The following is a 16,719-nucleotide window of genomic DNA, read 5'->3' as shown; positions in this document are numbered from 1 at the left end:
AAACTCAATGCTGTCCTTAACTTCCCTGATTAACCATGGCTAGCTTATGGTCTTCCTAGGATCCTTATTTGTTGGTAGTCATGAACTATTTTCTTAAACGTCTACCACCATTCTGCTTAGCTGCTAAACTCCTTTCCCAACCCACTGTCAGTCAGTTCTGGCCTTACTCATAGAATTCCTACAATGCAGAAAGAGGCCATTCAGTCCATCCAAAGAGCTTCCCACCAGATCCACAACCCACATGACTTCTTTTAATACCACAGCTAACTCACCTAATCTGCAAACAATGCAGCAATGTTTTAGCATGGTCAATCCACCGGACCTGCACATCTTTGGACTGTGGGAGGAAACTGGAGCAACCAGAGGAAACCCACATAGGCACAAGGAGAATGTGCAAAGTCCACACAGTCACCCAAGGGTGAAAACAAACCCAGATCCCTGGTGCAGTCAGGTAACAGTGCTAACCACTTAGACACCATGCCACCATTCATGTGTGACTACCCTTACTTAAGTCTATTTGACTGAACCATGACACCAGAGAACAGTTGGTATAAATGGTCAGTGTACGTTTGCAAATCAAGATGTAATTCTATTTATGATAGTGCATAATGGTTTTGGTATTTATAGTTGTTTCTCTGGGCCAATAATGTTTAAATTTAAAAACTACCATAGAAGCTTGAAATTCTAAATCCAGTGTAAAAGAAACATGGAATTAAAATATTTCTATTTGTAAAGTGAACATGAAGCTGTCAGATTGTAAAAACCCAACTGGTTTCGTAACAATCGCTTGGGGAAGGAAACCTGATTTCGCTGATAAATGACTTCAGTCTCACAAAAGTGGCCAAAGCTCAAGTACCCAACTTAAGTGGCCCAGACAGCCACTAAACTGCCACAAAACAAACAGATACCAGTCATTTGAGGTGGCCCACCACTTCCTGTGGGAAACCAGGAACGGACAGTAACTATCCTCACCACATCCCCAAATACAACAGGAGAAAAAAGTATATTTATTTGAGGATTCATGACACAAAGTTCATTGGCACCTTTTTTTCTTAAAAAAGTGCACACATTTTCTCTGAAGACTGAAATTAGAACTGAACAGAGACTGGATTAAAAATGCCCAGACGGTGGATTAGCACTTTATTAACAACACTACCATGTAGTGGCAGGAATACAGTACTACAAGAGTACATTGTTTTCGGTTCCATATATCTTCCTGTTTGTAAATCGACTCGGAGCACATTCACAAAATAACTGCCCTGCCAACATCTGATGCGACATGTTCCACCCTTGACTGAAATTACTGCCCAGTACAGGGTATATTTTGCTGGTTTAATCTGGGAACGCCTGTGGCCTACCATGAACCCCCCTGCTCCCCCCCATTCAAAACTCAAACTAAGTCAATGATTTAACCAGTGCCTGGGCTGCTGGGACTGGGCAGGGCAGACGCAGGTCAATGTAGCTCCAGTCTCTTGGGATTTAAACACGAACAAGAGGACATTCGCTGCAGAATAAAACACAAAAAACTCTGATGGAAACATACAGTAGCTACCTTGAAGGAGGAAAGAGATTAACAATTCAGGCAGACCTTGACCATGCTTTGTGCCAGCTGAACCACTCACCTGGGTTTCTCTTTTAGACGATGAAAGATCAAACCACACATTTCAAGTTTTCTACTCCCCAGGTATTTCTTGTATTACCTTTTGTTCAGAATAAGGGCTTGATGTGAATGAAAACCTGCTCTGATTTAATCAGGTGCAAGGTTCAACTCTCGGGGGTGCCTTAATTACAGGGGAGATATTTACAGATCTCAAGTGATTCCCTACTAACAAAGCCCTGGGCCTAGCAACAGATTCCAGCTCACTGAGCTACTGTTGCAGGGATCGAGCAGGAAAGTGCTCGCAGGCAAAGTGAGCTCAAGTGATGGCATCACTGCCCGAGATCAGAGAGATGAGACAAAGGCTACCAATACTTCAATGATAAGCAGGGCCCAGGGCTGGCTTGACGTAGTCTCCTCCACAGTTGGCTTTGACTACTGTGAGACCAATGTCTTAGTTATAGGTGGATGAGCCAAAGTAGGGAGACTCCTGAAAGGAAACTGCCAGGCAGCTTTTTTTTTGGTGGGGGGGGGGGGGGGGGAAGGAGGTTTACTTGGCGGATATCAGACACAAACTGGGAGGAAAACAATTACTTACCATCATTTACAGTAGCCAATAGGCCACATGCACTAAAACAACCTAGCAGCCAGAATAGATGTGGCGGGGTGGTGCTCTGTATCCAGCTGATCACAAATCCAGCCGGCCACCAGATGGTTTTCTGCTAGGCACTTAAACTACTGTGTACATGTACAAAACTCAGCTGTAGAAAAAGAAAAGTTTCCTGTATACAAGATGTTCTAGTAGGAGAACACTGCTTCAAACAGAGCTCGCCAAATGCACAAATCAAACTATCCCCTCAGGCAAACTATAGTCTCAATCCCTGTTAAGATTTTAAAAAATGACTGTAGACCTACTGAGTGGGATCACTTTGCAGCCAAGCACTAAAGAATGACAGAAAGCAGCACTCAACTTACTTTTACTAAATGAAAGAAAAATAAAAATCACCAAGGAGTTTGGTTTTTTTTATACAATGACCGTCCTGCCTGAACAGAGAGTCGGGCAGCCGGGCTCAGTCTTTCAAAGTCCGCTTGCTGCACTCGTCTGCTGCCAGTAAGACACATACAAAGAAATGCAGCAGCAGCAGCAGTCTTGACATGCTCAAATCAGTCCCCGGCGTTTCTTGTAGTCCTCCAGGTTTAGGGATCGCCTTGGGGTTCCATCTTTGACGGACGGAGTCTTCGAGCTCACTGACAACGACTTGGATTCTACACCAATGCAAAGAGACGACAGTTATTGAACTGCAAATAGTATTTACTTAATTTTAACCCAGTAAACACACCTTGCCCCTGCTTCCACCCACCAGTCCCAACAAGCAGGGGACAGCTGATCAAACATTTGGTCAAAGAGGTAAATTGTAAGGAGTGTCTTAGGGAAAGAGTGAGAGGTAGACGGGTTTAGAAGAGATTTCCAAAGCTGAGGATCCAAGTAGTCAAAGATGGAGCCATAAACAGCAGCAACACTCAGGCAGCACGGTGGCTCAGTGGTCAGCACTGCCGCCTCACAGCATCAGGGACCTGGGTTCAATTCCAGCCTCGGGCGACCGTCTGTGTGGACAGTGCACATTCTCCTATTGTGTGCGTGGGTTTCCTCCAGATGCTCCGGTTTCCTCCCACAGTCCAAAGATGTCCAGGTTAGGTAAATTAGCCATGTTAATTTGCCCATAATTTTCAGGGATGTATAGACGAGGTGCATTAGTTCGGGATAAACAGAGTAATAGGTTAGGAGAATAGGTCTGGGCGGCACTCCTGGGCGGCACGGTGGCCCAGTGGTTAGCACTGCTGCCTCACAGCGCCTGTAGACCCGGGTTCAATTTCCGACTCAGGCGACTGACTGTGTGGAGTTTGCACATTCTCCCCGTGTCTGCGTGGGTTTTCTCCGGGTGCTCCGGTTTCCTCCCACAGTCCAAAGATGTGCGGGTCAGGTGAATTGGCCATGCTAAATTGTCCGTAGTGTTAGGTTAAAGGGGTAAGGGTAGGGGTATGGGTGGGTTGCGCTTCGGCGGGTCGGTGTGGACTTGTTGGGCCGAAGGGCCTGTTTCCACACTGTAAGTAATCTAATCTAATCTAGTCTGGGTGGGTCACTCTTCAGAGGGTCAGTGTGGACTTGTTGGGCCAATGGCACGTTTCAACACTGCAGAGATTCTATGAATACAAGAGGCACAGAAACCTGTGTTCTAGTTCTCATAAGTGGTACAATGACAGGGAGAAGCAAAGTTATTAAAGGGTCTGAAGCAAGGAGCAGAATGTTAAGATCTAGGCATTAGCAAAATGGGAGCTTTTGTAGGTCAGTGAGCACAGGATGGATGGGTGAATGGAATTTAAGGCATTAAACCAAGCAAACCTGAAGCTGCTCATGCAGGGGTAGATGCTGAGAAATGGGATACTAGCCACTGCAAGGGCTCTCACATTCATTATATCTAGCCTGGATTACAAATACAGCAAAGCTGCCTCTGCACAATTCCCATCAGATCAAACCACAATCATCAAATATTCATAGAACCAGTACACCATGGTTAGGAAAGCTTTGCTAGACTGTCCTATTCAGCATTTTAAAAAGGAGGTGGTTATTCTTTCTTGCCCCCTTGCCTATCCAGGATACTTCTGTCAAGTCATCAGTGGTAAATATCAGAGGGGATTACATTCCATTCTAGTTCCTTGAGCCCTTCATCTACAAAAGCAATTCTGAGGAAATGCTGTACTGTTGACGGCACTGTCTTGCAGAGTAGACATTAAATGGCCACTAAGGTGACGTTGGAACATCCCATACAGTACAATAAACTGCAATGAGTTTGAAACAAGAGACAGAGAGGCCACTTAGTTTGGACTAGAAATATTTTCATTTGAACATTTAGAAATAGGTTAAAACTGACCCCATGCAACAGATACATTTTTCACAGAGGCTCACCTGCATTGGGTACTTGCAGATCGATCTTGATGTCGAAGTCATGCGCTTTGAAAAGGTCCTCAGAAAGGTCGCTGTTCGATTTATTATTACTGTCCTCTTTCTTACTGCTTCCCTGATCCTGCTGTAGGAACACACATCAGTTACAAATGTAGCAATTGAGACATAAGAAAATGTTTGAGATCTATGAGTGCACTTCTGTTATATACAATGTTGGTTAATCACAGGAATCAATGAATTTCCAACTGATTGGGATATGTGGTGGAGAAACCCCCAAGTGAAGTGTTTCGGGAACCACACTGACAAATTCGCCTGTTCCTTAGGGATTAACTCTTACCCTGTCATTTTTCAAATTACTCATACTGAAACTCAAAATATGCCATCAAAACTGCTTCTTAAAAACTACTTTTCTGGATCTCTGTTCTCCCTACCCTCTTCTTAAAGTTATGCACCGTCCTGGCTACACAGTGTGCAAGACAGTGACAACAGAAGTATTCTCAAAGAGCCAGCACAGAAGTATGCTCAAAGAGCCAGCAGTTTCAGGAGAGAGGAAAATATTGAAGAAAGAAAAGCATTTTCTTGGAATAAGCAGCTTTTTGGGGGAGACAACTTATCGCTGTAACAATTGATAAATGACCGACCGAAGGGCCCTGGTGCTCTCGGGAGACTAACACACCGCTGACAAAATAGGTGCTGGAGAAACCAAAAAACTGAAGGTAGAATAAAGAAATAAAAAAGAATGGAGGGGGTAGATGCAGGACATGAAATATTGGCAGATCAGCCATGATCGCACTGAACAATGGAGCAGCTACTTGTGCTCCATTTTCCCACTCTACAGGCCCTAAGAATTGTCCAACAACAAATAATCCCCAACAACAGCACTAGCTAGCTACAAAGTCAGAAGATTCCCATCATAAGGAGGATCAAAAGAACTGTTTCCCAAATGATACGCCCCAGAGGATGATTTGATATTCACCATTTCTTTTCATTCTTACCGGTTTGTTTAATTCCAGTGGCAGCTCTGTCTGGGACCCAGATCCGTACTTGGCATTCAGATGTGCAATGATTGCAGCCTGGACTGCAGGATCTCGGGACTAAGGAAACAAAAGCAGCATTGTGAACCTTTGTCATCACAAAGTCTGCCTAGCACACTCTGCCTGGAAAGTGCCTCCTCACATACCCGCCCAGCACTGTGAAGGGTGTGCTGGTGGTACACAACCTCCCAGCAGAGGTCAGGGCCTGGTTCACCCCACCTCTATAACCCAGCACTGGGAAAGGCAGGGGGTACATCGTACTGCTTCCCCGAGCCAAGAGGCCATGTTTTACAAGCTCTGTAGAGCAGAGATAGAAATTTGACTGGATTTGTAATCACACCAGAGCAACTGAGCAATTTAAATTCAAATGTCATTTTAATTGTTGGCCAAAGTTAAAGCACTGCAGGTGCTGGAAATTTAAAGCAAACACGGAATGCTGAGACACCCAGCAGGGCTGGCACAATCTGGAGATAGGGCAAGAGTTAACATTTCAAGCTCAAAATGACTGCTTCAAATGAGATTGGGGTGGCACGGTGTCTCAGTGGTTAGCACTGCTGCCTCACAGCACCAGGGTCCCAGGTTCAATTCCAGCCTTGGGCGACTGTGTGGAGTTTGCACATTCTCCCTGTGTCTGCGTGGGTTTCGTCCCACAGTCCAAAGATGTGCAGGTTAGGTGAATTGGTCATGCTAAATTGCCCATTGTGCTAGGTGCATTAGTCTGAGGGAAATGGGTCTGGGTGCGTTACTCTTCAGTGGATCAGTGTGGGATGGTTGGGCCAAAGGGCCTGTTTCCACACTGGAGAGAATCTAATCTAATCTAAACATTAATTCTGCTTTCTCTCCACAGCTAGTACTGCTGAGTTTCTCCAGCATTCTTTTGTTTACTTGCAAGAAATCTGGAACAAAAGCTAAGTAACAGTGACTGTAAAACACCTGGACTGTTGTTAAAGCCTATCTTACATCCTTTAGGGAAGGAAAGCCGCCACTTACCAGGTCTGAATTATGTGACACCAGACCCACTTTTAACTGCCTTCTGAAATGGCCCAGTTAGCCATTCAGTTGTATTCAAGATGACATGTCACCACTATAAGGATAATGTGGGCGGCACGGTGGCACAGTGGTTAGCACTGCTGCCTCACAGCGCCAGAGACCCGGGTTCGATTCCCGCCTCAGGCGACTGACTGTGTGGAGTTTGCACGTTCTCCCCGTGTCTGCGTGGGTTTCCTCCGGGTGCTCCGGTTTCCTCCCACCATCCAAAGATGTGCAGGGTCAGGTGAATTGGCCATGCTAAATTGCCCGTAGTGTTAGGTAAGGGGTAAATGTAGGGGTATGGGTGGGTTTCGCTTCGGCGGGTCGGTGTGGACTTGTTGGGCCGAAGGGCCTGTTTCCACACTGTAATCTAATCTAATCTAATCTAAATTATGGATCGTAATAAATGCTGGCCAGTGCTATTCATTCATGAACAAATAAGAAATAAACCTCCCTACTCAGGCAGCTTTCAAGTTGTCATTGGCATCATTAAACCTCAAAGCTCAAATAGCATTGTAGAACCACACTGAAAGCACTGCATGTCATGACCACTGACAACGTTGCAAAAAGACCTTACATTGGAGACGATGGTTGGTTGACATTGGCGCCTGGTGAAGGGGTCCATTTGTTTAGTTCTCTCGTTCTGGACCTCAGCCTGCACAGAAGGGGAGATTACAATTAAAATAAGTTCTGCAATCCTATAATTCAACAGTTACCACATGTCAGAAGCAATCTGCATAACACTACCTCCAAGAATGGGTTGCTCTGTGACAAACATTGAGTCACTTGTGCATCAAAACAACTCTGTACCTCAGCAAGGCTGATGGAAGAATGTTCGGTGGAAGCAAGCAGTGAGTTACTTAGGCAAAGTGCTCCAACAGAGACAACTGCAGCTCAGCCTTTTCCCATGCAGTATTTCTCTCAGTCTACTGCTGCTTACATTCCTCACTGTGGTGTCAATTACAGCGCGCACGAACGCACACACGCACGTTCCCGGTTCTCCAATTTAGAACAGAGATCCACATTGCAAAATCTTACCACAGCCTCAGCCATTCTTTCTCCAACCACCCCCACTTCCCCAGCCCTTCAATGTCCTACTCTCCCTAAATCAGGAGCAACTATATTGTGATAATATTATTGAACGAACAATCCAGATTCTCGCACTAATACTTTGGAGATGAGTGTTCAAATTCTACCACAGCAGCTGGATTAAAGATTTAGTCTTAGCAATAGTGTCCATGAAATAACCCATCTAGTTCATTAATACCCTTAAAAGGGAGGAACTTGGCCACAACATCTAATCTGGTCGAGATGCAATTCCAGACCCACAACATGGCATATTCTTAACTACCTGCCGCAACGGTCCGGCAAGCTACTCAGATGTATAAAAACACTACAGGAAAGTCTAATATAACCAAGTGACTGCCAGGCATCTAGGTACAATAAGCAGCAGACACACCCAAACCACTCAGTCCTCCTCATTCAGGTGACCGCACCACAATTAGGAGAGCAGTGCCAGAGTGGTGAATATTCAACCCAAGAGTCATACACATGGAATCATTACCACTCAAAACATCACCAATTACACCATCACCACCCCAAGAAGTGGCAGCAGTGATAAACAGACACCAAGGTGTGATCCTAGGAGTCCTCAACTTTGATTCCATGAAATCTCGTAGCATTACATCAAACGTGGGCAAAGGGATCACCTGCCAATCACAATCACTCTCCGTGAGCTGGTGGATCAGGTCTCCTTAACTTTGAACACCACTTGGACAGCTTTGGGTGGGTGCAGGGTAAGCGCCCGCGCACATAAACGGAATAGAAACAAACTTCAATGTCTGCCACTAAGTCAAGCTCAGCAGCACCACTACTAAACAAGCTGACTGAGGCCTGAAGCATATCTGCCAGATTGAAGAGAACCAACCAGAAGGAAAAGTTGACCAAAAATCTAGGTGTTGACCATTCCTCAGTTCTTAAAGCTGCAGCATTGGCCAAACACAAATTCAATGAAATTACCATGCACTCCTTTGGAGTTCTGAAGGGTCATAGGATCAGAAACATTAACTCTGCTTTCTCTCCACAGCTCCTGCCAGACCTACTGAGATTTTCCAGCAATTTCTGCTTTTGTGTATGCGCCCATGTGTAATAAACCATTCCAACATTACACAACAGTGTCTACTAGAACATCTTACCAAACTCCCACTGTCTCAAGCTGTGTTATATCAGAATTACCTGCAAAATATAATTCACCCAGCTTCCCCCTTCCTCTGCTGAAAGTGTTAACAACTGGCAGTGCATCAGCACATGGGGTGCTCATTGCCCTTCGACATCTCATCTGAGCAGTCACCTTTTATCGGTGAGTCTGATTAATGACCATTTGATAAAGATGGTAGTCTCAGCACATCATGAGAAAGTGACCTGGAAGAAAATCCTGGCTAATATTCTCTCGCAAACAAATGACATTGAAGCCAACTTTAACCACAGCAAAATCAGCTACCACAGCACAGTTGCTGAACCAGACAACTTCTGGTCTTCAATGCAGATTAACCAAATGCTTTTGAATCAGTAGTTAATAGTTACTTAACAACAGCACTTACCAGCAAAGCCTTTTCAGACTCTACAATGTTCCACTCTCTGTTTCTCTGGTTTATGTAACTAGAAAAAGGAACAACAACATTTTAATGGAGACACTTTTAAAATAAGCCATCACTTGACTGCTCTGTGAAGAGTGCAATCATTTCCAAGGCCAGTTTTAGGTTCTGTTTGAAATGAAGGGGCTTTGCTACCAGGTGGAAGCTTATCCCCAGGCCCATCTGGGCGAGTGATGGAGATGTGGGCCTTGCACATCAAAAACTCTGTGGAATACGCTCAGGAACCGGTCAATCATGAGAAGGTAAAACATGCGTTGTGCTTTCTCTAAATCCTCAGACTCTTCCTGAGAATGTACAGCCCAAAGGGTAAACAACATTCAAACTGAAATCTTTAAGATAGTGTGTGGGCTCATCATTATCTTTTAGTTTTTATACCCCATAGCTCAATTAAAATTCCATCAAGTTATTGCTAGCACAGGTTTGAATCGCTTGGAGATTTTGATTCAAAATTCAATATAATTTTGCTCATAACTAAAGGTACCCTGACAAAGCTTGCTCCAGTTCAATTCAACAGTTGTTCCACTTTTTGGAAAAAAAGACCCTCAAGATCTTCAAGCCATTTCTCAGCAGTACCAGGGCCTGGGTGACACTATAAGCTAACCACAATGATAATACAGAAAGGAACCACACATAGCAACAAAAGTAGGCATACTTTTTTTCATTCATTCAAGCACACTCAGAAAGCCTATTAGATCACGGTTCACCTGTATGTGAAGTCCATCAGCCTGCCTTGGTTCCATATCCTTGATACTCTTGCCAAAATGAGATCGCTTAGAGCTTCAAAATTTTCAACTGGACCCCAACCTCAATGGCGTTTTGGGGGAAAGTGTTCCAGGTTCCCACTACCATTTGTGATGAAGGGGAGCTTCCTGACATCACACCCGAATGACCTAGCTCTAATTTTATCATGTCCTCCATCTACTGAACCTAGTTATTGAGTCTGTAGACAAAGCTGGTATTTTTTGAGATAGACAGAAAACAAGATCCTCCTAGTTGCTAAGAAAACTAGCATCAAAACTGAGATCAGGAAATGGTACTGCTGGTTGAAACTCAAAAAAAAAGCCAGCAGAGCTCAGGAGAATTTGATGAGTCCAGTGGTGTAAGATAGGCAGGCTGAAAGAGGGACTACGTTCAGAAACTGGGAATACAGCAACTGTCTATTTGCTTAACTGCTTTGTAACTTCAATGGTATTATGGATTGGTCTGCTCCAACAATCCCAGTTGAGGAGGTTCTACAGAGATATACCCTTTTTGGTGAAGACCAAGTCTGTGGAAACCGCGTTGGTTGCGACCTGCTGGTGACGTCTAACAGAGAAGCTGAAATTTTTAAGAGAAAGGCCGAGTTTTGCAGAACTTTTTGACTGATTTTGATGACCTCTCCATTGTGTAGTGCTGATTCAATTCATAAGATCTGTCTTAGTTGTGTTTGCCATTTAATGTGCAATGTATACTTTATAACGAACCACAAATTGCCTGTTAACTTATACTTATGATGATTGTGTTTAGCAGGAGGCCACCCGAGATAGTATTTAGCACTTTGATTCTTGAATTAGTCAAAAATAATTTTTCATTAAACAGGAGAATCAAGGTGTTAGCCTTGACACATTTTGCTCTTTTTGAAAGTGTCACTGACCTTAAGTGAATTTATAACCAGCCTCTAAACAACTTGAATACCTCAATTAAAAGTGCAAACCTCCATCCTGGTGAGATTAGAGAAGTGGAATTGTCTTTCACACAGCAGAGAAGATTATGAAAAGATTTGAGAGGAGTGTCGAAAATAATGAAAAGTCTAAGAGAAAGATTTTCAGTGACAGAAACATGGAAGGGTCTGAATGCCCACACTCAAAATTTGATGGTTACAGGACTTATATTGCCCCTTAATATGCTATACTCAAATAAACAAAACCTCATCTATGCATCCTGTTCTGATAATCTGCCCCTTGTAGGTATCATTTTGGCAACTCCACAGCCAACAATAGAAAGTTGACAGATAGCCCAATAAATGTTATGCTTTGATATTTATCAGGGAGATGGAACAGATAGACATACTGAATATTGAGATAACAAGGATTTGATCATATTTAGAATTATATAAAGGGATGCAGTGAACAAAATAAACAGAGTAATTTCATACAGGAAAGAGACAACTGAGAATATTATTCCTTCTATTTAATAATCTGCTAGAAATGGGCATACTGCCAGAGGACTGGCAAATAGCCAAGGCGGGGATAGATGATGTTCAGATAATTAAGAGCAATGGTACAAAAAAGTGACAATTGTAAGTGAGATGAGACAATAGAAGCATGTCTCCAAGAAGAAATAAAATAATTAATATTCAGCATAAAATTCACATGGGAAAATCTTGACTGACCAACCTTTCTGAATTTTTAGGGAGGAGTCGGAGCAAACTATGGTAATTAACAAAATTTACCATAGAGCCTTCAACAAGGTTCCCAAAGAGCCTTCAACAAGGCATCACCATACAAGGTGGCGAACGTGAAGTCAGGCAGGGTACAAGGTAGCAAAATGGGAGTGGAGTAAAGGATAGTTATTCGGAGTGACAGAGATACGATATGGTGTTCCAGAAAAATTGGTGCTGAGACCACTGCTGTTCATAATTTATATTAACAATCTGAACTCTAGAATCAAAAACACAATTTCAATATTTACAGATGTCAGAAATCCAGGGTGGGTGGGGAGGAGGAGAAATAGCTATCAGATTAAAGGAGCACCTTAATAAACTGCCAGCAAGATATTGTTTTGTGTGATCTAGGTCACAGATGTGACACCTTGTCCCAGAGCCAATTTTCCTGATGCTTATATAAAGGGAGCGCGAGTTACAAATAGTTGAGAAACATTTTCTTTTTTAATTTTCGTATGAGTGACAAGAGTTAGATCAGGGTGTGCTGTGTTTATAGCTTCTATTTCAGTTTGGACAGCTTACATGGCTTGCTATCTGACAAAGTATCTGGAAGGGAACACAGAACTCAACAGCAAGTGAAAGAAAATACCAAATAAAACAGGGGTGAGGGCAGTCCTGTTTTCTTTTATCGTCAAGAGGGTGCTGGAAAGGCACAGCAGGTGGAGCAGGAGAAGCAACATTTCCGGTATAAGCCCTTCATCAGGAATGAGGCTTGTGGGCCAGAGGCTAAGAGATAAATGAGGGGGGGGGGGGGGGCTGGTGGAAAAAGTAGCTGAGAATGTGATAGGTAGATGAAGGTGTGGAACAACATGATGGGTCAGAGGAGTGTTGAGCGGATAGATAGGAAAGATGATGGACAGGTCAGGAGGGTGGTGCCGAGTTGCAGGCTTTGGACTGGGATAATGTTGGGGCGGAGAGGGGGAATGAGGAAACTGTTGAAATCCACATTCAGGGTCCCATGGCAGAATTTGAGGTCTTCTTCCTCGAGGCGGCAGGTGGTAATGGTTTAGCTGAGACGACAGCCCAGGACCTGCACGTCCTGGCGTAGTGGGAGGGGGAGTTGAAGTGTTCAGCCACGGGCGGTGGGGGTTGGTGGGTGCGGGTGTCCCACAGATGTTCTCTGAAACAATCCGCAAAGTGACGTCCAGCCTCCCCAATGTAGAGGAGATCACACCGGGTGCAATGGATGCAGTAGATGACATTGGTGGAGGTACAGGTAAATTTCTGTCAGATGTGAAAGGATCCTGTGGGGCATGGGACGGAGGCATGGGTGCAGGTTTTGCACTTCCTGCGGTGGAAGGTAAAAGGTGCCAGGAGTGGGTGCAGGCTGGTGAGGGACGTGGACCTGACGAGGGAATCATGGGAGGAATGGTCTCTCTGGAATGCTGATAGGGGTGGGGAGGGAATTTTATATCTCTGGTGGTGGGGTCTATTTGGACGTGGCGAAAGTGCCAAAGGGTGATGCAATGTACGTGGAAGTTGGTGGGGTGGAAGGTGAGGACCGGGGTTTGGTTCTGTCCTTGTTGTATTGGGAGGGGTGGGGCTCAAGGGCAGTGGTGTGTGAAGTGGAGGAGATGCGCTGGAGAGCATCGCCAACCACATGGGAAGGGAAATTGCGATTGTGGAAGGACGAGGCCACCTGGGATTTTCTAAAGGTGGAATTGGTCATCCGGGGAAAGATGCAATGGAGGCGGTGGAACTGGGAATAATGGATGGAGTTTTTACAGGAGGTAGGGTGGGAGGAGGTGTAGTTCAGGTAACAGAGAGTCGGTGGGCTTGTAGAAGATATCTGTGGTTAGTTGGTTGCCAGAGATAGAGATGGAAAGGTCCAGGAAGAGGCGGGTAGTTTCAGAGATGTTTCAGCTGAATTTGAAGTCCGGATACAAGATGTTGGTAAAGTTGATGAAGTGTTCAACCTCCTCATGGGAGCACGAGTTGACACCAATACAGTCATCGATATAGCAGAGGAACAGGTTGGGGGTGGAGCCGGTGTAACTGCGGAAGATGGACTGTTCTATGTACCTGACAAAGAGGCAGGTCCCATGGCTACCCCTTTGGTTTGGAGAAAGTGGGAGGATTGGAAGGAGAAGTTGTTAAGGGCGAGGACCAGTTCAGCCAGGCGGATGAAGGTGTCGGTGGAAGGGTACTGGTTGGCTCGCCGTATGAGGATGAAACGGAGGACTTGGAGGCTCTTGCCATGGCAGATCAATGTGTACAGCGACTGGTTGTCCATTGTGAAGATGAAGCATTTGGGCCGGGAAACAAAAATCTTGGAGGTGAAGGGCATGGATGGTGTCCCGAATGTAGGTGGAGAGACAGGACAGTTGTCAAGGTAGGCACAGATGAGTTCAGGCGCCGACTGAGACAATGGGTCGACCAGGGAAGTCAGGTTTGTGAATCTTTGGTAGGAGGTAGAATTGGGTGGTGCAGGGTTCACGGACAATGAGGTTGAAGATTGCGGTTTGGTTCTCTGGCACACTGACCTCTAACACCACTGAAGCCAGGCGCCAACACTCAAACCTCCTATCGCATCCTCGACCACGACCTCATCTCCCATCACGAAACCATCTCCCAGACTATCCACAACCTCATTAACTCTGGGGATCTCCCATCCACAGCCTCCAACCTCATTGTCCGTGAACCCCAACCCCACTCCCCCTCCCATTTATCTCTCAGCCCCCCAGCCCACAAGCCTCATTCCTGATGAAGGGCTTATGCCTGAAACATCGATCCTCCCGCTCCTTGGATGCTGCCTGACCTGCTGCAATTTTCCAGCACCACACAACTGATCTCCAGCGTCTGCAGTCCTCACTTTCTCCCTGTTTCACTTTATTCTTTACTTTGATTGTATAGTACTGTGCATATAATCTCAATACAGTACAGAAGATAAGGCAGTGCATACGATACACAGTGATCTTCAGCCAGAAGAGCCAGTTACTGTTTGTTATCTAGATCAATGATTTGGATTAGCATATACAATGCATGAATACTAAGTTTGCTGATGACACTACAATAAAAGGCATCATGGACATGGAAGGTTATCAGAAATTGCAGCAGGAGAAAGTGAGGTCTGCAGATGCTGGAGATCAAAGTTGAAACTTTATTGCTGGAACAGCACAGCAGGTCAGGCAGCATCCAGGGAACAGGAGATTCGACGTTTCGGGCACAGGCCCTTCTTCAGGAAAGAAGGGCCTGTGCCCGAAACGTCGAATCTCCTGTTCCCTGGATGCTGCCTGACCTGCTGTGCTGTTCCAGCAATAAAGAAATTGCAGCAGGTCCTTCATCAGCTGGGGAAGTGGGCTGGGAAATGACAAATGGAGTTTAATATAGATAAGTGTGAGGTCTTTCATTTTGGAAAGTCAAATCAAGGGAGGAGATTCATGGTGAATAGTAGGGCCTCAAGTTGGTGGAACAGAGGGACCTTGGAGTTCAGGTTCACAGTTCATTGGAGTCACAGGTAGATAGGATAGTGAAGGATGCTTTGGCACACTGGCCTTCAGTCAGGGCATTGAGTGCAGACATTGGGAATTTATGTTGCAGTTATACAGGACATTGGTGACCTTGCACTTGGGAGTATTATGTTCAGTTTTGGTCACCTTGCTATAGGAAGGATGTTATTAAACTGGAAAGAGTGCAGACAAAATTTACAAGAATATTGCCTGGATCCAATGGTCTGAGTTCATGAGAGAGGTTGGACAAGCTAGGACATTTTTCTTTAGAGCATAGGAGACTGAGGGGGGGACCCTTATAGAGGTTTATAAGATCATGAAGCATGGATAGGGTTAACGCACTCAGTCTTTTTACTAGGATTGGGGAATTCAGGACTAGAGGGTATCAGTTTAAGTTAGGGGGAAAAGAATATAAAGGGAACCTGCGGGGGAATTTTTGTTTACACAGAGGGTAGTACACATATGGAATGAGCCGCTAAAAGAAGTGTTTGAGGCAGGTACATTATAATAACATCTAAAAAGGTATCTGGACAAATAATGGATAGGCAAGGTTTAGAAGGATATGGGCCAAATGCAGGGAAATAGGGTTAGCGTTGATGGACATTTTGGTCAGCATGGACCAGTTTGGACTAAAAGGCCTGTCACCGTGACTCTGATTCTAAGTGTGGAATGAATGATCCATCTCAGCCTCCTCCAGTTATCACAGATGCCAGACTTCTGCCAATTCAATTCACTCCATGTGATACCAAAACACAGTTGGAGACAGTGAACACTGTAAAGGCTATGGGGCCTGACAACATTCCAGCAATGGTACTAAAGACATATGCTCCAGAAAGTGCTGTTCTCCTATCCAAGCTCTTCCAATACAGTTACATCACTGACATTGCCTCGATATGCCTTCTACGCAAAAAGCAGAAAAATCCAACCCAACCAATTACCACCCATCAGTCTATTCTAATCAGTGAAGTGATGGAAGATGTGATCAAGTAGTGACGCCCAGTTTGGGTTCCACCAGGGCCACTCAGCTCCTGACTTCATTACAGGATTGTTACAAATAGAGACAAAAGAGCTAAATTCAAGAGGTGTGGGGAGTGTGACAGCCTTTGACAGCAAGGCCACATTCAACTGAATGTGGCATCAAAGAGCTCGAGTAAAACTGGAATGAATGGATATCGGGGGCAAATTCTCCACTAGTTGTAGTCAAACCGGTCACATCGGAAGATAATTGTAGTTGTTGAAAGTCAGTCACTTCAGCTCCAGGATATCTCTGCAAGAGTTCCTCAGGGTAGTGTCCTAGGCCCAACCATCTTCAGCTGTTTCATTTGAGACTTCCCTCCATCATAAGGTCAGAAGTAGGAATGTTTGTCAATAATCGCACAATGTTCAGCACCATTTGCAACTCCTGCAGGAATACTGTAGTGAGTAACTCACTTAACTCCCCAAAGCCTACCCACTGTCTCCAAGGCACAATTCAAGAGTGTGATGGAATACTCCCACTTGTCTGGATGGGTGCAGCATCAACACTCCAGAAGTTTGACACCATCCAAGACAGAGCAGCCCACTTGACTGACA

General features: G+C 44.8%; 1 protein-coding gene across 1 annotated transcript in view; it reads right to left on the bottom strand.

Annotated features, from left to right (window-relative positions):
• Positions 1–1,123: 1,123 nt before the first annotated feature.
• Positions 1,124–16,719, bottom strand: part of rtf1 (RTF1 homolog, Paf1/RNA polymerase II complex component) — a 64,284-nt gene continuing 48,688 nt past the window's right edge. The window contains exons 14-18 of the mRNA XM_087990170.1: positions 9,223–9,280; positions 7,200–7,277; positions 5,555–5,653; positions 4,563–4,683; positions 1,124–2,863 (exon numbers count right to left, since the gene is read on the bottom strand). Of these exons, the coding sequence (XP_087846296.1) occupies positions 2,757–2,863; positions 4,563–4,683; positions 5,555–5,653; positions 7,200–7,277; positions 9,223–9,280 (463 nt within the window). The 3' untranslated portion in view covers positions 1,124–2,756. The remainder of the gene's footprint in view (positions 2,864–4,562; positions 4,684–5,554; positions 5,654–7,199; positions 7,278–9,222; positions 9,281–16,719) is intronic.

This window comes from Chiloscyllium plagiosum, unplaced genomic scaffold (genome assembly GCF_037043375.1).
Source record: "Chiloscyllium plagiosum isolate Xiang-an unplaced genomic scaffold, Cpla_swu_hap1 HiC_scaffold_8, whole genome shotgun sequence".
In the NCBI taxonomy this organism is placed as follows: Eukaryota; Metazoa; Chordata; class Chondrichthyes; order Orectolobiformes; family Hemiscylliidae; genus Chiloscyllium; species Chiloscyllium plagiosum.
The sequence above is the reverse complement of the archived record's forward strand: the minus strand, read 5'-3'. Positions and strand labels throughout refer to the sequence as shown.